The sequence below is a fragment of the Neolamprologus brichardi genome, chromosome 18 (assembly GCF_056152115.1).
Source record: "Neolamprologus brichardi isolate AB-2024 chromosome 18, ASM5615211v1, whole genome shotgun sequence".
Lineage (NCBI taxonomy): Eukaryota > Metazoa > Chordata > Actinopteri > Cichliformes > Cichlidae > Neolamprologus > Neolamprologus brichardi.
In genome coordinates this window covers 11,834,781-11,859,296 of record NC_142121.1, presented here as the reverse complement: position 1 = coordinate 11,859,296, position 24,516 = coordinate 11,834,781, and the positions used below count along the sequence as shown (strand labels likewise).

Here is a 24,516-nt window from a genome sequence, read left to right as displayed (position 1 = left end):
GAACTGGTGGAGTAAAGGGGACTTGATCTGACAGCAGAACCAGCAGAGATAGAGGCTATTTTTTTGGTGACATGAATATGAGCCTTGACATTTTGCCTCAACCTTTGGTGGATCTTGGGTAAAAAAGGTTTGAAAAGTCATTCCAAAGTCATTCTACAGTCATTCCAAACCAGGGGTGTCGACCCCTCTTTAAAGATAGTATGATCCCTCTGTATGGGGATCTGCACAGCCTTTTTAATCTCATTTCTGCAGATGTTCAGAAAATATTTCTCAACTTATTACTATCCGTAATATTCAAAAGTAAAGTTTGGCTTTTATTGAAGGGCCAGAGTGTCCTGATGGTTAATGTGTCACCACATTAACCACAAAGTTACAAGTGGACTACCAGAAGTAAAAGAAATACACATAAAACTGGGAGAAAGTGGTGGAAAGTGAATGTCAAACAGCTTTCCCAAAATTTTTGTCAGTCATTTTCTTTGTCATTTTTGAGTTTTACATGAAGTGTAGCTCAAAAAGTGATGTGATATTTGAGATATATAAAAAAATGAGTTCATTCACGCTGGACAAGCCCATCAAGTGTGTTGTAATCTCCAACTACAAGACGCGTCAAGCAAAGGCAGTATTCAGAGAATGTGCCATTTGTCAAATGCTTCCCACTGAAAGTCAAATAATAGACAAAACAGCATCTTAAAATTACAGTTAAGAAGAGTTTTAAAGGTTAAAAGAGAACAAAAATGGCCTGAGTGTGTCTAAGCTTCTTTTTATTGTCATTGCGAGCTCTAGAAAGGGAACATCTCATCCATCAGTTTTATGCCAAGCAGGCCAGATCAGTAATAGCACCATACCCACCCTTTAACATAAAGAAGTACAAGTGAACGCTCCAAGAAAAAAAAATAACAACACATATAATAAACAAATTAATATATCTTGAAAAACAACACCATAACTTAAATGCAACAATATAAGCAAAAAGTGACAAAATGCTTCAAATATAGATTCCTCTGAAGGCTCCATAATGTTGCTTTAGAGCAATATTAACAACATCCCCTTAAAAAATCTACAACTTAATATCAGGAAAAATAAATAGTAGATCAAATATAACGCGTACTATCTTTACTGATCAGAGTGGCACCTCTGCTGTTTTACACCTCTCCGCTTAGACGCTCTCCCGGGAAAATGGGGTGTAGTGAAAGGTTCACGAGTTGTCAAGGACGCTACTGCCCCCTGTTGTGTCGGGGTGGTAACTGCAACAACACCGGCTCCTGGAAATGACACTGCAAAGACTACACGAAAGCCCCCGTTTCAAGAGGATTTTCCCTGGGCCTGTTTGAATGCATCATTTATGGAGCTCGTATTATTTTCATGAAGCCTGGAGCAGGGGGCTGGTGAAATGCTAGACAAACAGCTAAATAATGCAAGCTGAGTGCACTGCTTTATTTACCCAAACACAAGTGTCATGTAGTTAATTGTTTACAAGTGCATTTCCCCTACTGTGGCGTGAAGTGCTGACAGAAGAAAAGCAGGATTCATAAATATTTCTATGCAAAAAAAAATTTAAAAAAAATGAAGAAGAAGACAACATGGTCCAACTAAATAAATAGCCCACAAAGTCTGTGCATTTTAAACCACAGGTAGTGAATTATAAACTATTGTACAACAAGCTCAAACAACACACAAAAAAGCTTGTGTTTGAGAGATTTGAGGAGGGAAAGCAGTCCATCTGTTGTAGCTTGTTTTCTCTTTGTCACTCTAACCGTCTCCCTGCTGCCTTCTCCTCATCTTGAAGTTGAGTCTGCTTCGCTCCCTCATAAAGGCTCCGACTGACGTAATGGTTCACATCCCACCCTGCGGGGCTCTTGTGCAGCCAGCGAGCGTTCAGGCTCAATTCCCCCAGCTCCCTCAGGTTGACTCCTGGCCGTGCAGGGGTGGAGATGACGGGGAAAGGGCCGTGGAGAGCCCGAGGCACGGGGAGCGGTTCAGGAAGGCAGCACGGGAGCAGGAAGGGGTGAGGCAGAGGCTGAACCGCTGTCAGGAATCAGAGTGAGAGTCAAATCAATCAGAAAAGTAACCCCTGAGACATATGCAGAGCTTAAACACATAGTGATTTATTAATACCACTACTCTGATGCATTGAACGGGCTTTAAAGCCGTTCGGGGGGAACCTAAAACTGGTTCTAAGTAGTTAAATTAACTGTTTAAAGTGAATATTTTAAGTCTATAATAGATCAAACACAAAGAAGAACAGCAATCTTGAGTCTAAATCTTCATTAAAAATGTCAAATTATGAGCTATTTTTGTTTTAAACTGATATTTCAGTAAAACCGTAAGTTTCTTGATTTTTTTTTCTTTGGGGGGGGGCATGTAAATGAACATTAAATTAGTGTCCTTCCCACATAAATTCAATCTTCCAGGAAACATGCAGTATTAAAACTTCCAAGGTGCAAAGTACAGAGCATTTTTTTAGCATTTACTTTCTTTCATGCGTGTTCAAGCTGAATGAATTTATTCACTCTGGAGGAAAAGTCTTCAAGGTCAGGATCGAACTCCTTCCTTGCATTATTTCCCATCACGTCACCCTGTTTCACCTTGAAATATATTAAATTACAGAAGAGGCAAGCCATCAAAATGACGTCTCATTGGAAATTGAACTAAATGCAGCTGAAGGAGTTTAAAAAATCTGCAGTTTACAGGAAATGAATAGTGAGTTGTGTAATGTGAAAGTGAGTGAATATGAGGACAGTGGAAAGGCAAGGTCAGTCCAGCTAAAACTACAATTACAGCTTTCTTAATTACAAGCAAGTGGAGAATTCTCAGTAAAGTCCATGAAACCTACAGTCGCAATCAACTGATCCTTTCAATGAGTGTGTCTGGGTCTCGAAAGCCTTTATTAGAATTCATTGAATCACATAAAATTGTACCATTAAACACACCATCCTTCTCCTGCACTAGAGGAAAGAATAATTACAAAATGGTTATAAATATATAAGAACAAGAACATCAAATGTGTATTAATCCAGAGGTAGAAGTAGTCCTGAGTCAACTGAATTACATTATGTGGACAAAAGTACTGGCCTTCCTGCACATGATATGCTACGAAGCTCCCAGTGCACAGCTTTTGTACTGATGTTAATAAGAGAAGCTTTGAAGTGCTACACTTATTGGGACAGCAGAGAGTTGATGATTTTACACGTCCCATTAGTAGCTCCACAGAGTATTAGTTTGCACGTTCGCCTAGCAAATGTGTGCCTTTCAGGAGTCAAGCTACAGTGTTTTGGAGACAGGGTGATGCACAAAAAAAGACTAAACAAAATGAAGCCATAAATTCTTTTCTCAAAGTCAGTGAAGGAGAAAAAGAAACGAGCTCACACAATAACATTTATTTGTTTCTTTGCAAAAGGGTGTTTTAAAAAGGTCAAGATGACTGTTAAGAAAAGCGTGAAGGTTAGGGGCTCCAAAAAGTACCACTTTTTATTTTCGGCTCACACAGGTTAAAAAAGTTCAGTGTCATCCGCAGTGTTATATCATCAAAGAGGTCCAAGAAGACCTTCAAGGGGGTTGTGGTTTACATTTCAAGGAGCAGATAAGTTTGGGAATCATCTGCACAGCTGTGAAATTAAGTTCCGTATTTTTTGAAAATTGATCCTAACAGCAGCATACAGAGTGAAAGAAGTACGGGACTGGGAATGGACCCTTGAGGGATCCCACCTGTGAGGGAAGGTGATGATAGATAAATAAAAAAAACACCCGGCCTGCCTGTTAAATATGATTTAAACCATTCAAAAACAGCCTCTTTAACGCCCACGCCATGATCCAAGGTTACCACTAAGGTCTAAATAAAAGATGATTAAAAACTTTTCAGTATTCTCTCACAGATTGCAATTTGGGACTCTTTGAGAGCCAGATTTCTCTTATTATGTGTCTGCAATCACTTGGTGCCTCCAGTGGTATATTATTAGGTTGACACACTTGCTTTGCGAGTGAAAAGTTGCTGGTTAAATTTCAGCCAGAGACACAAATTCCCTTTGGGATTGTATTAGTAAGGGCATCCGGTGTAAAAACGCTGCCATATCAACCATGCAGAGCTACCCGCTGTAATGACCCCTTGTGGCAAGGGAGCAGTGAAAGGCAGCTTTTTATGTCTTCATCTGTGTTAGCTGGACTCTGCGGACCTCGTGCCTTACCTCTGTCCATCACTGACCCTGCTCTTCCACAGAGAGGAAGGCCACTGTCAGCAGCGAGATGAGGGAATAGAAGAGAGCCGCTCTGGACGAGCTGGAGGGATGGAGGTATATGAAGAATGAGATGGAAGGATGGTTGAAATGCAAAGAGTGCAGACAGACAGAGAGTGCACAAAACATCAAGAACACCAGGTGAAGATTAATTTATTTTTAATATGCAGAAGATCAAAGCTCCTGGAGCTGAAAGGAAAAGGGGACTTCAGATGATGAAGACATTAATCAACTTAATTGAAGTATGGTGTTCCTGATATTTTGCACACATATCTGAAAAACGTCATTAGAATATATGACATTAAGAGTTTAATTCCAAAACAGGACTTTTTTTAAATAGACTCTGCTCATGCAGCGCTTTTCTACCTCAGCAGACAAAGCGCCTCCCTACTAATCCCCACTCCTACAAAATGTATCAAATAATTAAACAAGGTCTGGTGCTTTTTTTAAAGGCTAGCAGGTAACCTAAGCCCTTGCGCTGCCCATGAACATGATATAACTTTAACACACTGACTCCCTTCTACTTTAGAGGATCAGTCAATTGCTTGGTTTTACATTAAATGATAAAATTTTACTAATGATTTTTATTCAAGTCAGCCAAACTCATATTAAATGATAAAGTTGAGGCAATTGTTTCTATTAGAGCTTGTTCATTTTTTATATATCAAATAAGGTAATTATTTTATTTCAAAGTGCTGAGGAATGAAACTCTTCCTAAAGGACTCATTTTTTGGAAAACTGGCCAAATGACAGGTTCCACTCCACTGTATTTATAGTGTTATATAAAGTGTAACATAACCCAGAAGCCAGTTTTCCACACAACAAAGTCCTTTAAGCTGAAGTGAAGATGTGATGAATGACCTGATGGCTCGGTGCTGGTGCTGCTGGTGGTGCTGGCGGTGCTGGCGGTGGGTATCCCGGATAATTGACGAGGATGAGTTTACTGAAGTTGAACTTGTAGGTGAATCGTTTCCCTTTGGTCTTGTGCAGAATGCGTTTGTTGTAGTAGTATCTGGAAGTAAAATGTTTTCTCTGTCAAGACTACACTCTGAAGTGTGTGTCTAAGGTGCGCTTTGCTGTTCCTGTAGGGCACTTTAGATTTCTTTGTTGCTTTCCAGGTGGCATGATTTGCATCTGTGGACATTTTAGATTTGAAAATTTAATTTGACAACATGTGTTGGCGAGGAGCCTGAGGAGGAAGCTGCACGGAGAGAAAGGATTACTCATATTCACAGTTAAATATATATATATTTATAAATATATATATATAAATAGTCTGTTTATAGTCTGTTTGTATAACTTTTTTTATTTCAGTCTTTTTTTCTTCATTACAGGGAAAATTCAAATAAACTTAAATAAATTTCAGCAAAGTCAAAATCAAATTAAATGAGAAAATATGAATATTATAACATTATTTGTCTTAAATTCATTTTAAGTCTTAAGTTTTCAGAATATGTTGATGCTAATTTACCCACCTGAGGGCCCGGCTGAGCTTGTCGTAGTTCATGTGTGGTTTGCCCTTCCTCTCGCCCCACAGCCTGGCCAACATCTCAGGGTCCCTGATGACAAACTCGCCCCACTCCCCTCCCCAGCCGATGGCCCCGCCCTCGCCTCGGCCCAGTAGCTCGAGGAGGAAGTGCCAAAGCTGGATCTGTCGGGAGCCGGGCGACCACGTGGGTTTGTAGGCCCAGTCAGGAAACAGCACCGCTGGAGAAGCAATTGGGAAACAATAAGGAAAGTCAGCAATCTAAAATTCAGTGGTTGTGTTTGAGGTTGCTCATTCATTTTTCTCAGGAAGCCACAAATCACACTTTGATTTGCTGGGTTAATATTTTGCATTATTGGTTAAAGTTAGAGGAGAAGCCTGAGTCTGAAGCCTGAAGTTGACACGGTAGCTATGCAAGTAAGCAAACATGAGCTGTAAACTGTATATAAATGATGGGACGAGCTGAGCATTTAATTGACCATTATGATTTTATTTTTAAGAAGTCAGATGTTTTTCTGAACTAAGACATGGACGCGATCACCGGGCATGCATACTCTTAAATCACGCTCAGGTTTCTTGCCTAATTCCTCCATATGGGACCATAATTAGAAAAAAATAAACTGACATTATATTTTATTAAATAAAACTTTAACCAGCATTTGAGACCATAAACTCACCAGGAATGTGTTTTTATAAGTCAAGTAAAAAAGGTTTTTATTTTTTGTTTTTCTACCGACTGAATACAATCGAATGTATTTTTTCAACCACACACGTCGCCCCCTGTTGGCCATTACAAAGACTGCAAGTTTAATGCTAAATACACTATCATAATAACATATTACTTATAAGTGGACTTTATCCAGTTAGATTCAGTGAGTGTGGCTGTTTCTTGTACTGAAACCTTGAAAAAGACAGAAGACGTAATTATTGGAATGATTAATTATGAATATTTGGTTATTTGATTCATATTTAGAAGGTAATGTGTCTCATGTTTTGTTCAGATTGGGGATTTTATTTTTCTTTTAAGCTTTGTGACAAGCTCAAAACTGCTATTAATGTAACAGAATAAAAACGCCACTGCATACGTTACATTACATGCTAATACGCTAATTCAACATAAATCACCTCTCTGTCAGAGTAAAACAAACATATATGAAGTTTGCTGTGAGGAAGTTGTTGTTGTTTTTTTGCTGAAACAAAAATTGCTGCACAAGAAGCTCCTAATATAACATCTTATTATCACCATATCAGATCGTGACTCCAATAGGCTTTGGTTTCTTTTTCTTTATTCCACACTGATTGTACGGATTTTTGCAAATGTGATTTTGGTCGTAGAGGAGTTTAACTGAATCTCTGTTTCATCCAGACATGTCATAAAAAAACACAGACACAAACAATGAATATTTCTCATCATTTGTTTTGGTGGTCGTGAAGCTTTGTTGTTCTGTGAGCACAAACTAATAACTCTGCGACTATGAGAAAAATAATTTCAAGCTTATTCAAGCTCAGCTCATTATTTTGGGTTCAGAAATATGCTCATCTGTTACAGAGGTTTCTTACTGCAAGCTGGTTATCTGTAAATTCTTCCACAAGGAAATAGATTGTCCTTGGATCTGTCTGAAGCTTTGCTATTTGAGGCAAGACTGTAAACTCCAACAAAATTAATAAGGTGACGTGAATACATTAAAGCATAGATGGTTGTGTGTCTGTCTGTGTTGGCCCTGTGATAGACTGGCAGCCTGTCCATGGTGTAAACTGCCTATCATCCTCTGGCAGCTGGGAAAGGCTCCATGACCCTGAACTTGATAAGCAGTTAAGAAAGTGGAAGGATGCATGAATTGCTGTGTCTAACTTGTTGGCTGATAAAAATGTCCCATTTACCAAATATGTTCGTAACTGATACTACGTAATATAGTTTATAAGCTGGTAAAAACTGAAGTGTTAAAAGTTAAGACCAAGTTTTTTGGGGGGGGAGTTAGAAAATGGATTACTAGATGATTAAGTTGTAACATATTTTAATTTAACTGAGCAAATAAACTCTAAAATAACAGCTCTGATGCGTCACCTCTCTGGTGGGGATGGAGCTAGTGCTTGAGGCCAAGAAATGCCAGCTAGATATAGTCGGTCTTGCCTCAATGCACAGCCTGGGCTTTGGAACCTGTAGAGGGGCTGGACTCCATATTACTCTAGAGTTGCTCCTGTTGAGAGGCAGCGAGCAGTGTTGGGTATGCTTGGTTATCAGTTCAGTACCTGCATTTTGAGGATTGTTGGACTTCTTCGCTTAACCTCAGCTTGTCTATAATAAGCATCATGGCTGAGGTTAAGGGTGTTCTTTGCAGGTGGCATGAGGACTGTAGGCCAATCATAATTTTAGATCTGTGGTTTCAGGTTTTGGACACTTGGGTGAAGAACAGCAGAGTTGTGAACTGAACCCCAGCTTGCAGTGAGTTGAATCAAATAGTGGAGGAGAATTCTGAACAGGCTTACGGTTCAGGTACACCAGAAGGTTAATAGATGTTCAGTCGCAATCTGAGGGACTCTGAGGACATTAAGTCCAAATGGATCATGTTCTGCACCTCCATTGTTGAGGTGGCTGTATGGAGTTGTGGCCTCAAAGTGCTTGGCTAGGAAGTAATCCCAGAACCAGATGTTGGACATTGGAGATGAAGAGAGAGCCATCAAGCTGAAGAAGAAGTCCTACTGAGCATGATTAGCCTTTGGGACTCAGGAGGCAGTTGACAGGTATTGACCAACCAGTGCAGCTCTGGCAGTAGCCAAAAACTTGCATGTGGGAAGATTTTGGTGAAACCATGGAGAAAGACTTTCAGTCAGCCTTGATGCAATTCTGGGAAACTGTCAGGTGACTCAGGGGGAGGAAGCAGTTTCCTGTTCACACTGTATACAGCAGGAGGTAGTCAGGCAGAGGAAAGAATATTTTGAGGATCTCCTCAATACTATTGAAAAGCTTTCTGCAGTGGAAGCAGTCTGGTAATGAGGGAGATGATTTGCCCATGACTGGAGATGAGGTCACAGACCATCTCTCTGTCCTCTTGTGAGTATTCCAGGGTGCATGGCAATGAGGGAACATGAGCCTGATATCCATGGCTAGTATCTTCTTCACGTTATTTACTTCTAGTCAACTAGTCAGACTCCCTCTTGGCTCCGCTGTCTTGTTCTTAATCTTCCTTGAAAAGAATGTTTACTGGTATCAAAATCAGCTTCTCTGCTTAACTAGAATAATGTCCTAAAAGATCCCCGAGTAAGCAAACTGATGGTGGAAAAACAGTTTTGCTTCGGAAATAAAACTGACAGATGTTCACGCTGGTATGCCATACCTCGTGGACATTATAGCTTCAGTTTTAACTTAAGTACAGACTAAACATTAATATCACAGGTCAAAATGGAGCAGCTTGTATCAGTTGCTGATTGGTCAAGACGGCATCAAGACTGCACGACTCGCTGGCGCTGACATGATGACATATCATTCCTTTGTTTCTCGCAGTTTTATCTATTTTTATCATGCATCCGAATAAGATCTGCACCGAATGAATGCATAATAACTCTTACATAAATATGAACGCTATCCCACACAAATGTCTACCCACACATATGTAAATAACTGAGATGAACGCACACCGACACACACGGTCTTACTTCTGCTCCAATAAGGTGAGGAAAGGTGACCGACCGAGGAGCTGCAGCTGCACTGCATCTGTCACAAAATACAAACAGATAAAACTCGTCAGTGTCTTCACTGGACTGAAGGTGGGTGAGAAACGAGAAGAAAATATCTTATAAAAAATATTAATTACCTCTCATCTGGTGTGAAATTAGCCATCACAACAAAGCACAAATGCAGCTGATTGCAACAACTTATTCTTTCACCATCACCCACAAATTAAATCGATGGCAAAGCCCATCTCCCAATTGTATATTAGATCAATATAAGTAAATGAATATAATGTGTATGTATGCCCTGACAGTTTATAATGTGCCTGGAACTGCATTTGACTCAATAGCTGGTTTTACAGTGGCTTAAATGTGTGAAAGCACCCTTTTTACCTGCAGACATTGTTTAATACTCTATATTATTCTATAATTTCATCCTATAAACACACACACACGCACACACATCGTCCACCCACAGACACAATGACCTTCCCAGGCGATTTGCAGCGGCAGAGACACCCACCATCTTCCCTGCAAGGCTGAAAACTCATCTCTTCAAGAAGTACTTCACATAACCCTCTTCCCCCAACTGAATGATGCGTCCTCTGCTATAAGCCCTCTTCCATCAGCTGTAATATCCTCTTATCTTGGAGCAACAACAAAAAAAAAAAAAACGATGTCTACCTTCAGCTCTTATTTTATTTCCTTCTCCCATGAAGCACTACTCTCACACATGATCACTGCAGGGTCACAGGGACATTATCAGGAAACCGCGGGAGACGAGCCAAAGTCGTTTCACTTGTTAAGGCCGACGATTAGACAAAAACAAGCTCCAAGTTGTTCCGCTTCAAAATTGAAAAACAAACTAAAACATGGGATCAAAAGAGGACTGCAGAGGAATTAGAATTAATTTAGTTTAGCTTTCTGTGCAATTTTATGCAAACTTTGGCTCTCATATTTAAATTTCCCCCCTTTTTATTGGTTGTTTTGGTGGTTAACTACAATTTTTTACTCCATAAGAGCACCAAGTGCCTAAAAATGCAACTCTAACTCCACCATAAATCTAATGGTAACTAGTTCAAATCATTATTTCAGAGAAGCACAACATTTTCACAGGGTTTTTTTTTTTAAGTAGGTGAATTTAAGGTCAAAATGTAACTAATCATTCAAAGTAATTTTGTTTACAAAGAGCAGCCTAATTTAGAAGCTCCCGTGCAAGTGTAATCATAATGCAATTGGTCCTGTTACCTTGATTGGAGCCAAAGTGGAAAACTCTTCGTTAAGACGAGTAACAATGATCAGTTTGTCTGCCGGCCCACTTCCAATCTGGGACGACTGAAGGATGGATGGACCGAATCTTAAACCCTCTATCTCATCTCACCCCCTAACCGCACACAGACACACACTCCCACCTCCCCCTTCCCTCCTACAACATTACTCCCTCCTTCCCCCAGCCCCAGAATTAGGAAGACTGGGGCATGACAAAAAGATGTTGATTACACTGATGATGAATGAAGAAAACCCTCCCAAAACATGAAACCATCACTCATTAATGAGTTAGAAATCCAACTTTGATTAGCTGCTGATAGATCATCATCTAACAGTTATTTTTTAAAATATAATAACATGTTAATTTGTGTAAAAACAAATAGGGACAAATGATTGTTATAATTTGCAAGAGCCGTTAAGTGCACCTTTATATATATAGCATATATATATATATATATATATATATATATATATATATATATATATATATATATATATATATATATTTATTTTTTTTTATTTTTATTTTTTTCATTTTAAGAGCTTTATATAAAATTTGTAATTTTAAAACATCACTTTTTGCATAGTCTTTTTTGTCACCCTTATATGGTTTACTTATGATTTACGCCTTATATGACTTACTTCTTGTAAGCACAGATGAGTCGAGGTCAACAGCTTCTCACAGTGCTTAGATGGTTATATGAGAGAGTGGGTCAGAACTAAAAAGCACGAGAAAATAAGGTGTTAGGAAATAGGTGAAGGTACTTTTCTTCTGTGTCATGACTGGAGCATATTAAAGTGAGCTGAGGAGAGAGATATGATTGAGCAGACTGAAGGTGACAGAAGGGGTTTTTTTCCCTCGCTGAATCAAATAGGTGATGAACTCAATACCGGAGCCACACTTTAGTCAACGAGAGCCGCTTTTCACTTGACAGGAGTGACTTTGGCCAAGGTCAACAGGCTGTTCAATACTCTGCCGCACAGGCACAGGAGGCCGGTGTAGAGGTGGAGGTAGCGGTGACACATTTTGCTCAAGCTAATGTCCTGCTATTGGTCCCACAGGCCTCGAGCACTTATCGCACTTCTGTGAAGGTGAGGGGGCATTCCTACAGCATGCAACACTAGACAAATAAATAAAACTACTTAAAATGGTTCAGAAGATGTATTACCGTAAATTCTAAATACTTTGATAATTCTAATCAGTTTTTTTACTTCAATTTTTTTAATAACAATACATCAATTTCAAATAACTTTTATAATTGAAAGAATTCAAATAATTTTACAGAACAAAACTTTTGTTTTTTGTTTTTTTTTACCAAGCAAGTGAAACACTGTGCTTGAAAGTCGCAAAACCTTTAAAGCAAAGATGTAAGGTACAGATGATATGTCATTTTGACTTATTTTTAATATTGATTCCATTTTTGTTCCCTTTCTTTTAACTTGAATATGTAAATTACATGCTTTTTATAACTGAGAACTTCCTTTTAGTTTCTTCCGTGCTTGTGTTTACGCATCATTGAGGACAACATTTTGACAGATCGGTAAATCTTGAAATATCAGTTCTGTTTTCACGTGTGTTTGTTAAATATGAAGTTATAGCTATGAAGCTATAACTGGAAACAGTTGAAAGCAGTGTAGATCTGCTCATAGGTAAGCCTAAGGGTAAATCTGTATTTAAAAAATGACAAGTTTTATGTTGACAGGACACGTGTGTACAGAATTACATTTTAACCAGACGCTATTATCAGCTTGTTGCCTAGCAACTTCGCAGTTACAAATGTATAGAACTAGAATAGCTTTTTTTTATGCTAATACACAATTTATGCTAGTGTACAGCAGTAGCTAAGTATAGAAGATTTCTACTTGTTTCTTAATCAGGTAATTATGCTAATGAAGTATTGGAAAGATTGTATTTCCTAAAATGGAAATATTATTTTTGATATGTTGATATCAGCTTCTTTTCAAGACAATCACACACACAGACAGCATCCAAATCTATATTTCGCCGAGTCTGTGAGAACTGGGTTACGACTTAATCCTGCATTACTTAACCCGAACAAAATGTTGTGCCGCTGCATTTGTTGGTGGATTAGCTGTGATTTAGTGTTCCCTATACAGCAGGAGAAAAGACATAAAGAGAAGCTCCCAGCAACAATCTGCTTAGGCTTGTGATGCACATACATCCCTATACAGTCCCCCACCCCTTGCACAAAACACACACACACACACACACACACACACACACACACACACACACACACACACACACACACACACACACACACACACACACACACACACAGTCCCACCCGCATACACTTATCGTCCCTCAGATGTGATAGCTGACACCGGAGGCTTTTAATTCCAGTGTAAATACAAATACTCTCCCAGACAGCTATCAATTATGCATAGCACTAATTGAGTTGAATGTTGTGCTTTCAGCAGCCTGAGGACCCCGGGTCACATGCAGAGCTTGAAACCAAACACACATAGATAATTGCACATATACGAGAACCCATTCCGATACCATTCAGTTCCTTTTCCTTCACTTCAACCTTAAAAAACAGAAGTGAGACGACATTTTTTAGCCTATTACAACAGACTACATACTAGTTTACTACTAGGCTGGCTTTAGAAATATTTTGGCCATTATATTTTACTATGAGCAATAGCCAGTGCAAACATTGCACTTAAGCTACATTACGATATAAAAATGTCTGTATTTGGAGGGAGAAACAATAAGGATTTGACATTCAGTGTCCTTCACAGTGCTGCAAATCTAAAATGAAATCTAAACATGTGGAAAATGATCAGCTAGACTTTGGCTGACACTGAACACTGATATTAGCCATAAGTCTCATGTTATAAAATACACAAAACTAAAGTTTGGTGAGCTGATGAGTGAGGTCACTCTGACAGAGCAGAGTGAGTAACTTCTCAAATGCTTTAAAAGAGTATGGTATGGTTTCATACAGGAAAAAAAAAATCTACAGTGACTTTAATCACAACATGTGGTCTTTTAACCTTTAACCTTAACCAAAGTACTTTTGTTACAAAAGCAAAACCACTGCATCCAATCTCATGTTTGCACACTCTCCATCAACCCCATAACCACCTCTTCCTGGTTTTAAATTTAATAAAATATATTTCCTAATCAAGCCAGGCTTTTCTTTTTACATTTCTTTGAAAGTAATAATAGAGTTGCACATAAACTTATTTCTAGGACATCTGGTTTGATCTCACATGAGATGTAAAACAGGCCCCGAGGGTTTGACAAAAGTAAAGACTGGTTCATCCATGGTGCAAAAAGAACAGCCCCAAAAAAGACTTTATTGGAAAATGACTCATTATTTGTTGTTACATTCATCTAATATTAAAAATTATTTCTTATTTTTCTAAAGGACAAGTTTCTTGCTTGAATGCTGCGAGCAGAGCTTTTTGATTTAATATTTGTCTAAGCATGTTTTACTCAGTTTGAATAAAAGGTTTTGATTTCCTCCATATTTATAGTACATTAATCCTACTTTGGATAGTTAAGAGCGAAACAACTTTTGTGCAACAGATACATTTAAAGTAGCTAAAGGCTCGCTTTTAATGAGATCTAAGCTGTTGTCAAAGTCTGTCTTTTTGTGAATCCATAAATTGCTTTTAACGTCTTAAAAAGTAATTTCACTTTCTTCCTGTGAGATGAAAAGCTCAACACTTCTTTCATGTCGGTGCAATAGATATGCAGCTAATGTTAAAAAATACTCCTACCATCACCTCTAAGGCTCACTAATTAACACACACACACACACACACACACACACACACTGATAAACACACACACTCTCACACACACACACACACTGATAAACACACACACTCTCACACACACACACACACTGATAAACACACACACTCACACACACACACACACACATACAGAAAGGAATATAAAAATTACATTTTGGTTATGTGATGTTTCCTAGCGACCAACAGTCACTTTGAGTTTCGGAATCTTGTTAGTGGGGTTGCCGGGCAACAAGGCCAAATAAAATTCTAAGGAATTAAAATAACAGCACTCAGCCTGAAACTACATATCATCATTTTAATATTTCTACAAGATGTAATATGTTAATGAGCTTCAGATGCGCCAGCTGGTAGTATTATTATTATTATTATTAAAGTGCAGCACAGGATGAGATAATAGGGGACATGCCATTGTTCATTTTGTGCTTCATATTTCCCAGAAATGTATAATTAGTTAAATTAACAAAATGGAAATTACATGCAGCAAACTATGATTTGAAGGGACCAACCCGGGGACAGTTGCCGCTGCTACACTAATTTAAATTTAACAAAATGCACTGCAAGCTACATTTAGTTTCTTCTGCTTATCCAATTTGGTGGATGGGGTGTTTGGGTCACAGGTCGCCAATCTGTTGCGGGGCTAACACATAGAGTCAGTTTAGAATCACCAATTAACCTGACCCAATGGAGTGTGGGAGGAAGCTGGAGTACTGGGAGAGAACCCGCACAGTCACAGGGAAAATGTGCACACTCCACACAGTAAGGTCTTGAAGCCAGGACCTTCTCGCTGTGAAGTGAAACTGCTGTAACAATGTTCTTGGTTTGAAACAAACTTTGTGATTAGTTTAAATATTGTTTGTTCAATCAAAAAAAAAATTGGGTTGCTAAAGAAATTATATTTCATTATCTATTACGCCTAGCTGTTCTTGATTCATTATTGAGTTGCTCTTTCTGTAAAATGTAACAGCTGAAACTGACACCATGGACATGAACATCAAACTGATGCCTTCACTTTGCTGTTTTTGTGTGATCTACAACTTAAAACCCCTTCAAAAAGAATTAAAAGAACAACTGGGGCTATCATTCTTAAACAAGTAACTACTGAATGGTTACATTTGATAGAAAAGTCAATATAATTATATTTGCTCTTAAATCTGAAATGTTTTTGAAACCTTGTGGGATTAAAGTCCCTTTTAAACGGTCAAAGGCACTTTAAAGACAAAGTTAAAAGATCTCCGGATCTTTTAACTTTGTTAGAGAAGCTTTATGTATGAATCACAAAAAAAGATCATCCTTTTTCATCTCGAACTGGTTGAGAGGTGTATTGTGAGGGTCAGGTTTGTTTCTTTTTTTAACTCTTAAACTGCCTTATGATACCACGAGGCATGGTGTAAATAACCCCTCTTTTCAAAAATACTCAACTTCAGAGCAGTCCTAACAAAGACGGCTGATAGACAGTAAAAAAAAAAAAAAATCCTGCTGTTAGTAGTGGATTTAAACAGACACTTTGGAGACACACACAAACACACAACAAAGGAAGTGGCCTCATAGTGAGAATAAAAGCTGACAGTTTGGAAATTGAGCCTTCGGACTGATGGGACTGCAGCACCCAGAAGCAGATGACAGAAAGAGAACTGAGGCTTGCAGCACTGTCTGGGGAATATTACAGTAAAGATGCAATATAAACACAGAGCTGTGTGAGGAAAACCCCATCCTCTGCCTCGCTTACTCTCTAGTGTTTCTGTGCCAGATATTAGCCCGGTCTATCACCAAGAGAAACTGTGCAGGGGGATAAAAAAAAAAAACAAATATAATGAAGGACTTCTGCCAGGGTATAATAAGACTTCACATTCCCCGAGGAGCAATTTAGGTAGTGGCGCACAAAAATGGGTCCTGAGATGGGAATTTGCTTTCCACCAAGATTGTCATCCTTGTTGTTTTTTTCCCCCTACTCTCTTCTACTTGAGCAAGCTGCATTATCTCCTCTGTGTGTGTGTGTTTGCGTGTGGACAGAGGATGAGGAGGATGAGGAGGATGAGAGATGGGAAAGGGGGGGGGGGGGGGGGTTAAGTCTGGATTTGATCCCTGCTAAAAGGACTGTTTGTTTTACAGCTGACGGCCCCAGAGTTTAATCTGGTGCTTAGCTGCCTGCTCAATCTCTCCTTCTCCTTCATCTCCCTGCATCCTCTCATCCTCACTGCCTCTCTCTCTCTTCTCCCTCGCTTTCCCCTTCGTCTCTCCCATTCTCACTCATTCAATCGTATCATCCTCTCACAGAGAGTTACCCCCCTCCTCCCCACACTGAAACCTCTCCATCCTCCTCCTCCCCCCGTCCTCCATCCCTTGTCATCTCCTTATTTCGCTCCTCTTTCTTTGTAGTGCCAGGAGCGCTTGTTCGCGATTTACATTTAACTGGATCCATCAGGTTGTGTGTTAGGCGTAAAATTAAGCTAGTGTTACATCATGCGGTACAGTGTGTGCGTGCGTGTATGTGTGTGTGGGAGTATGTAGGAGTGCAGTGAAGGTTTGAGTCCCTGAAATGTCTCAGAGTTGCTGTTTGTGTGGGCTTCTAGACGTGCGTGTGTGTGTTTGTGTGAACTGTGTGTGAGTGAGGGCAGGAGGACAATAGTGAGAGTGTATGTTAAACAGGATGATGGTATTGCAGCAGATGAGGGTCATGCTCCAAGTCTTAAGGGTCAAATCCTGTTAGAAGTAAGAGGGATCAAGGCTTTAGCGAGGCACTGCCTTTTTTCTTAACTGCTGCAATATTCACTGAGAGTGCGCAAGAGGAGCTCTGTGAGTGTGTGTGATACATCCTGTGTGTGTGTGTGTGTGTGTTTGTGTGTGTGTCTGTGGAATAACGCATAACCTCTTAAATAAAGAAGGAGGTAAGGTGGCGGAAGAAAATGACAGATTGTGCAGGAAAGGTGAAAAAATCATCAGGAAACAAAGACGGCATCACTTAGATTTCCCTTTTTTTATTCTTTCCCTGAAGCAAGCAGTCTCAAAGTGTGGCCCGCAGGCCGGTGTTGGCCTGTGGTAATAATTTATAAGGCCTGCGAGTGTGTCAGTCATCCTGGTGCCTCCTCTAAGGTCTAAATCGGCAGCGGCGACGACCCAACCCCTAATCTGAACTCTGGGCAAACTCTTCTGTTTTTACTAAGTTGTTCTCCCAAGTCTTGACGATCAGGGAACAAAAAAGAAATTAATAATTCTAACTGACAAACATTAAAAACTATTTACATTTTTCCTAAGTTATGTCCATTGTGCCTTTCTACAGGGTTACCATCTAAACCTCAGAGGCTTAAACCTTTATCACCCAACCGTCATACAAGCCGCCTGGATTTATTTGTAATCATTGCTGTAAAATTACAAAAAACTGTTTTCATCTTTCAGGAACCATTTGAAAAATACACCCTGATGATGATTAAACATCTCAAAACCGTCCCAAAAAAGGACAACTAACACAAAACCCCCAAACCTTCGCTACACAGGAAGCACTGACTAAAAGTCGCACCCGCATTTTGAAGCAGAAAGCAGAAAACTTGGCACAGTAGAGACTAACTGAGCAGTGACTACTAAATCGATCACAGGCCTGATGGGAAATAAGGGCGATCACTCATGGACCTGAAGGAGAGCTCGAGGAGAAATGAATCTCATCTTGGGTGCACTTCACACAAACAGCGAGAATGGACTTTCAGTTTGAAAGCAGAGACTTTGATAAACGTTATAAATAATAATAATAATAATGATAATAGTAATCCAAGCCAAGATCCAGGCGTACAGGTGCCAAATATCAGCCCTTGATGCATCAGCAACGGATATTGAAGAACAAGAGGACTTTATGGATGTGACAACAAATGTAAAAATCATTGTGATCATTGTGTGCAGCTCTGGAAGCTTTGTGGTATTTTAATCTTTAATAATAAAAAAAATGAAGCATGGATTTGTAATTATTTTGTTTAATGTATATGCTGGCTCCGTTAATTGGCACTCAGTCCTTAAAGCTTTGAGATCGCATTTGTCTCTGTTTGACTGTATTTAATTTAATTTATGCATCAATATGTCTCAGCTTTAAGCCCTCACTTGCATTGTCTCCCGTCAGTTGTGTGTTATGTGTAAGCGCAAAACAATGTGTGAGCACAGAGAGTGCATTATTTCATTGTGTTTGCCTTGTTGGAAGACAGAAATCAATCAGTCATCACCAGACTTCTTGTTTTCCTGGCTGTACCAATCAAATATTCCTCATGCATCATTTCACATACATCAAAACAAAACCTGTATACCTTTAACCTTTCCAGTAAGGTGATCTGGCGGCTCTGTTGAAAGCGTTTTGCTGGCGTGGAGCGGGCTCACTTATCGCCTTAAAAGAAAGAGTCACTGCAACTGAGTGGAAAGCTGATCGTCTTTATCCTGCCAAGAAACATGTCTGTCACGAGGGTTTTGACACATTGGCACACCATCGATGTCATCACGGCACATTTGGGAATCTCTCTTGGAAGAATGGAGCAGAGTTCTAGTGTCTTAAAGAAACAATTTCAAGGTGCACTGAAGCTGTTTGATGGTAATCAGGGCTCACCTCCTTACTAAGACGCTCTGCGCTTGTATGTTATGTTGTTTTGAAAATGTAAAATTTCAGTATTAATATATAGTACTTCAGGTGGAAAATGTTAAAACTGCTTTATTTGATAAAGATAAAGACTTGGATCAGTTTTGAGCTGTGCACTGATTACTCCTGACTTCGCTGAGATTTAAACCTGCGAGTGACCTCAGCATACTTCTGCTACTACTTCTCCAGCAACCTTTCATATTTGTTTAATTTGTCCAATGATTTGAGTCATTTAAGGGCCTGAAAATATATAAATGTTTTTCTTGTTTTGTGTATGCAAGTGTTTTATTTTGTTGTTGATTTATTGTAATGTTTACAATATCTTATAGCTAACAAAAGCTACGCCTTTAGGAATTTCGATTTCCAGAGCGAGGATATAATTGCCTCAATTAATTGTGATGAGTGAGTTAAGTCTTTTTTTTTACATAAACATTCAATTCAATTCAATTCAATTCAATTCAATTTTATTTATATAGCGCCAAATCACAACAAAAGTCGCCTCAAGGCGCTTCATAGATACAGCGAAAAACCCAACAATCATATGACCCCCTATGAGCAAGCACTTTGGCGACAGTGGGAAGGAAAAACTCCCTTTTAACAGGAAGAAACCTCCGGCAGAACCAGGCTCAGGGAGGGGCGGCCATCTGCTGCGACCGGTTGGGGTGATAGAAGGAAGACAGGATAAAAGACATGCTGTGGAAGAGAGACAGAGATTAATAACAGATATGATTCAATACAGAGAGGTCTATTAATACATAGTGAGCGAGAAAGGTGACTGGAAAGGAAAAACTCAATGCATCATGGGAATCCCCCGGCAGCCTACATCTATTGCAGCATAACTAAGGGAGGATTCAGGGTCACCTGGTCCAGCCCTAACTATATGCTTTAGCAAAAAGGAAAGTTTTAAGCCTAATCTTAAAAGTAGAGATAGTGTCTGTCTCCCGAATCCAAACTGGAAGCTGGTTCCACAGAAGAGGGGCCTGAAAACTGAAGGCTCTGCCTCCCATTCTACTTTTAAATACTCTAGGAACAACAAGTAGGCCTGCAGAGCGGGAGCGAAGTGCTCTAATAGGGTGATATGGTACTACAAGGTCATTAAGATAAGATGGGGCCTGATTATTTAAGACCTTGTATGTGAGGAGCAGGATTTTGAATTCAATTCTGGATTTAACAGGAAGCCAATGAAGGGAAGCCAAAACAGGAGAAATATGCTCTCTCTTTCTAGTCCCTGTCAGTACTCTTGCTGCAGCATTTTGGATTAACTGAAGGCTTTTCAGTGAGTTTTTTGGACATCCTGATAATAATGAATTGCAGTAGTCCAGCCTGGAAGTAATAATGATTGAAAACAATAATTAATTACAGTATGAGATTTTAGAATATTTGTTACACACTGAGTAGACTCACCTTTGCTGTTTTGCCTTCAGAGCTCTCTTAGTTCATGGTGGCACAGTTTCAACAAGGGGCTGGAAACACTTCTCAGAGATTTACTGACATGCTGACATGATAGCATCACACAGGTGCTGCAGAGTTTTCTTCTGCATGAGCTTTGTGACGTCATCCTGGTTGAAGCAGCCATCAAAAGATGGGTACACTGTGGTCATGAAGGGAGTAAACAGCAATACTCAGGTGTGCAGTGGTGTTTAAATGATGCTCAGTCGGTAGTGAGGTCCTCAAAGTGTTACAAGAAACTATCCCCACACTGTTACACCACCACCACCCTGAACCGTTTCTACAGGGCAGGTTGAATCCCTGTGTTCATGTGGTTTGAGCCAAATTCTGACCGTGCCATCCAAATGTCACAGCAGAAATTGAGACTGAACTGTAGTTTCCTGTTTTTAGCTGGCAGGAGTTTTCAGTCTTCTGCTGCTTTAGCTCATCTGTTTCAATATTTCACGTCTTGTCCATTCAGAGATGCTCCTCTGCTTACCTTGGGTGTAATGAGCAGTTACCGGAGTTACTATTGCCTTCCTACCAGCTCATAGTCTGGCCATTCTCAACTGTCCTCTGACATCACCTGCAGAACTGACGCTTGCTGGATATCCTCTCTTTTTCGGACCATTCTCTGTAAACTCTAGAGATGGTTGTGCAGGAAAATTCCAGTAGATTAGCAGTTTCTGAAATACTCTGACCATCTCGTCTGATGTAAACAACCACTTAAATTACTTTTCTTCCTCATTATGATGCCTCAGTTTGAACTTCAGCAGCTCGTCTACATTCCTGAACTCACCGAGCTGCTGCCATGTGACTGTCTGATTAGACATTTGTATTAACAAGTAATTCAGCAGGTCTACTTAATAAAGTGGTTGGTGAATGTAAAACACAAATAGTGGCATTAAAACACCGTTCCTGTGTGTAATAGTATAACGTGGGTCATAAAAGACCCCAATCTGTCATTGTGTTTGTTAAAATAGCTTGGTCCCCCAAGGCTACAATGTTGAATTACAGTGGTATGATTTTGCCTTTTTTCCCCACACCCTGAAGACACATTAAGTGTTTAAAAATATTCTTTAAATGAAAACAGTTCAATTAGCCAGAATGCCATTAGTACTTTGACACATGCTCTAATTATTAGGCTGCCGTTCTTCTTCGTTGCGGATTCTCTCTGAATGTTGGCCCAAAATAAAAACAGCTCTGTCAAATGTGCACGATGCACATTGAATATACAGAATTAATTCCATTGCTCCATTTTAAAACAATCCCACCATGCTAATTTAAAATAAGTGTCTTTTTTCCTTCTTTTTTCCCCCCTAATACTGGATTAGCCAAATAGCAGTGCCTTTCATACATTGGCGGCTGTACAAGGCAAACTGATTTGAGTGCAGTGCTGACCCTCATAATCCAAAAGTAGAACAAATACGATGATTTACAGCTTTGCGTTCTCTTTCCTGTTATTTCATTGTTTTTTAGTCCCAAATCATCAAAGCTGTCACTGAAGCACCTCACAAGGGAAAACTGTCAAGATGGCAACGACTGAACAAAAGTGAAGAGCAGAGACTGTAAAGCTCTCCGAGGAGGCAGAGCGGTATAATTTCATGAATGAAAAATTAAGTCAATACAATTACAATAAAATGGCCCTGGAGCATTTTTGAGTAGGAGTGCGTATTTATGTGAGACAACGGCTCAGTTGTTGTGTTACAGAATAAAAGTTGGCTAAAGCCTGAAAACCAGGAGGTTATGAGTGCAATTGTCTTCTTCACTGCTTTTTTCTTTTTGTCTACGCCCCTCCAGCCTCCGTGGTTCATGCGGCTCTCTGGGGAGCTGTGGTTTCTGAAAGGTTTTTCAGTGTCCTTAATCTCTCCATCTCTTTGTGTCCAGGCAAAAAATATATCCGCATGAAACTCGAGAAGCCGACAGGGGCCAAGTTGTGTGAGAAAATGATGAGCTTCTTTCCAGCATTTTGTAAGAATAAAAAAAAAAAAGTAAGAGAGAAAAAGATAAAACTAATTTGGCTTCAGCACAAAGCTTTTAATTAGTGATTCTAAAACGGGAGACCTTTAGATTCAGCAAAAAGAGGAATGCTTTGATTTCACTCTTTTTAATAACTAGGAATGATCCTAATTAAAAGAAAGGATGACAGTTTTAATCACGGGTTTCTGCTTCCATCATTATCCCAGAACCCAAACAGTACATAAATACAAATATCTTGTGTATGTGCAAAGGTGAATAGTGTATGTCGGTGATTCTAAACAAACCCCAGACCACCAATTATTTCACTAACTGCAAGGGTTTTTTTTTTTTACACTGGAAGAGCAAAGAAAGACATCCAGACGTGTTAATTATCCCGTGGCTAGACACTACCTGGACCTACATATTAGCAGCACATCCACGTTACGAGCCTTTGGAATTAAGCATTTTCCTCTTTCCAGAAGAAGAAGTGAAGATTTAACCAAAGGGGAGCTGGATTTATAAATTAAAGGCCACTAAATATCTTGGCTTAAATGAGGACTTTATTTTTCTGAATAAATTTTGCTGCTTATAGAATTTTAATTGAAATAAGATAAATACTCTGGGCCAAAAGGATGCCATTTTTCAATATCTTATATCTCGACACCCTTTTAGTCTCTTACATACAAAAGTATAATACATTCACTTGGCCAAGCATAAATACATGAATAAATAAATAACAAACTGCTGTTTTTCTGAACTAACAAGCTATCTTAAAATTCCTAAAGAGCCTCTATTGACTCGAAAGCTTGATTTCATGAGCAGTAAGCCCTCCTCCCACCCCTGCTTAGTTTAATGAACTTTTATTTGGTTTAGGCTTGAAAAATGTGCAGATTGGCATCGCTGTATCCTGAGTCATCACATAGCCAGTCTGAATGATCCTGGAGAAACACTGCAGTGTCCAGTAAGTAAACAGTCTGTATCAGCACTACGTGTAATGCTCGAAAATGCCAGTATATCCCAGTGTTTCAAATCTAAACAGAAATAAAAGGGTGTTGGGTGCAAGGGGAGCTTATTGCTCTAGAAATCAAGTTTGCCTCTACGGCAAGATACGAGAAGCAGTACTGTGCATTCGGAAAATCTAATAAAAATACAATAAAATTATAGAGGAAGCTGTAGTCCTAGCCAGTTTTAGTCACGGCTTTGATGGGCATGCTTATTAACATGTGGGATGTCTATGTGACTGTGAGTCGAATGCCTTCGCAAAGTGTTGCGTTTGTACTGCGACGCTGCTTCTAAACTTTTGAAATTCTGCCCCTGACTAATACAGCTCAATTATAATATTGAAGATAAAAAATGTAAAGATAAAAACAAGTAAAAGCTGAACGAAAACTAAACATTTTAACCCTTTAAATTGTGAATCATGACACAATTGCCAGAAAATTCAACACTCTTGAAACTAGAGTGTTGATCTACAGCTGGCATTTTTGATGCAATTTCTTGCTCATAGCTTGTTTTTCTTAAACAAACATATGAGGGGATTTAAGATTTTAAAAATCTGACATGATACACAATAAATAGGGTTAAGCAATGGAAACTGAACTCAAATGGTCAAATCCAGTTTAACTGAAAGCAAACTGAATGTTAACCAAAAAGTCAAAATGAAAGAGAAAAAATAAACTATAATAACTCTGGTTTGGGTCTCATCTGGGAAAAAGTGTGATGAGGACATTAATGGAAGCAGATAAGGCTACGTCCCATCTGAGGCAGCTTTTGAATTATGCCGTTGATGGCTGAGTTGAGACACGTTCATTTTTCCCAGTAGATATTATAAAAGCACTAATCTGTTTTTACAAACATGACCATGGCATGAAAATAAAACCATTGTAAATGCTATTCCAAAGAGAGCGCCTTGAAGTTCTTTGATTTTTTTAAGCTATAAATGGTTTGATTATTCCAGGAAGCACAAGCAGCGAAATCCTCTTTTTAAAACCCCAGATCTGTTTGGAAGACATGAGCAGAGAATAAAGGCATTCGAAAATTTTATGCTGGTAGATAAAAAGATCTCACATCTCCAG

General features: G+C 39.2%; 1 protein-coding gene across 1 annotated transcript; it reads right to left on the bottom strand.

Moving 5' to 3' along the window:
* Positions 1 to 1,640: 1,640 nt before the first annotated feature.
* Positions 1,641 to 10,707, bottom strand: LOC102796572 (uncharacterized). Its single transcript, XM_035908412.2, has 6 exons — positions 10,633 to 10,707; positions 9,370 to 9,427; positions 5,705 to 5,936; positions 5,091 to 5,241; positions 4,182 to 4,272; positions 1,641 to 2,025 (listed from the first exon to the last, which is right to left on the bottom strand). Exons 2-6 carry the CDS (start codon positions 9,425 to 9,427, stop codon positions 1,745 to 1,747), a joined length of 813 nt encoding a protein of 270 aa, XP_035764305.1. The 5' UTR covers positions 10,633 to 10,707; the 3' UTR covers positions 1,641 to 1,744.
* Positions 10,708 to 24,516: the final 13,809 nt, after the last annotated feature.

Coding starts and splice junctions, on each gene's coding strand:
- LOC102796572 (XM_035908412.2), bottom strand. CDS start 9,427: ATGCAGTGCAGCTGCAGCTCCTCGGTCGGTCACCTTTCCTCACCTTAT. Junction 5,937..9,369: donor CTCACCTTATTGGAGCAGAA/GTAAGACCGTGT, acceptor TTGCTTCTCCAG/CGGTGCTGTTTCCTGACTGG. Junction 2,026..4,181: donor AGGGTCAGTGATGGACAGAG/GTAAGGCACGAG, acceptor GATTCCTGACAG/CGGTTCAGCCTCTGCCTCAC.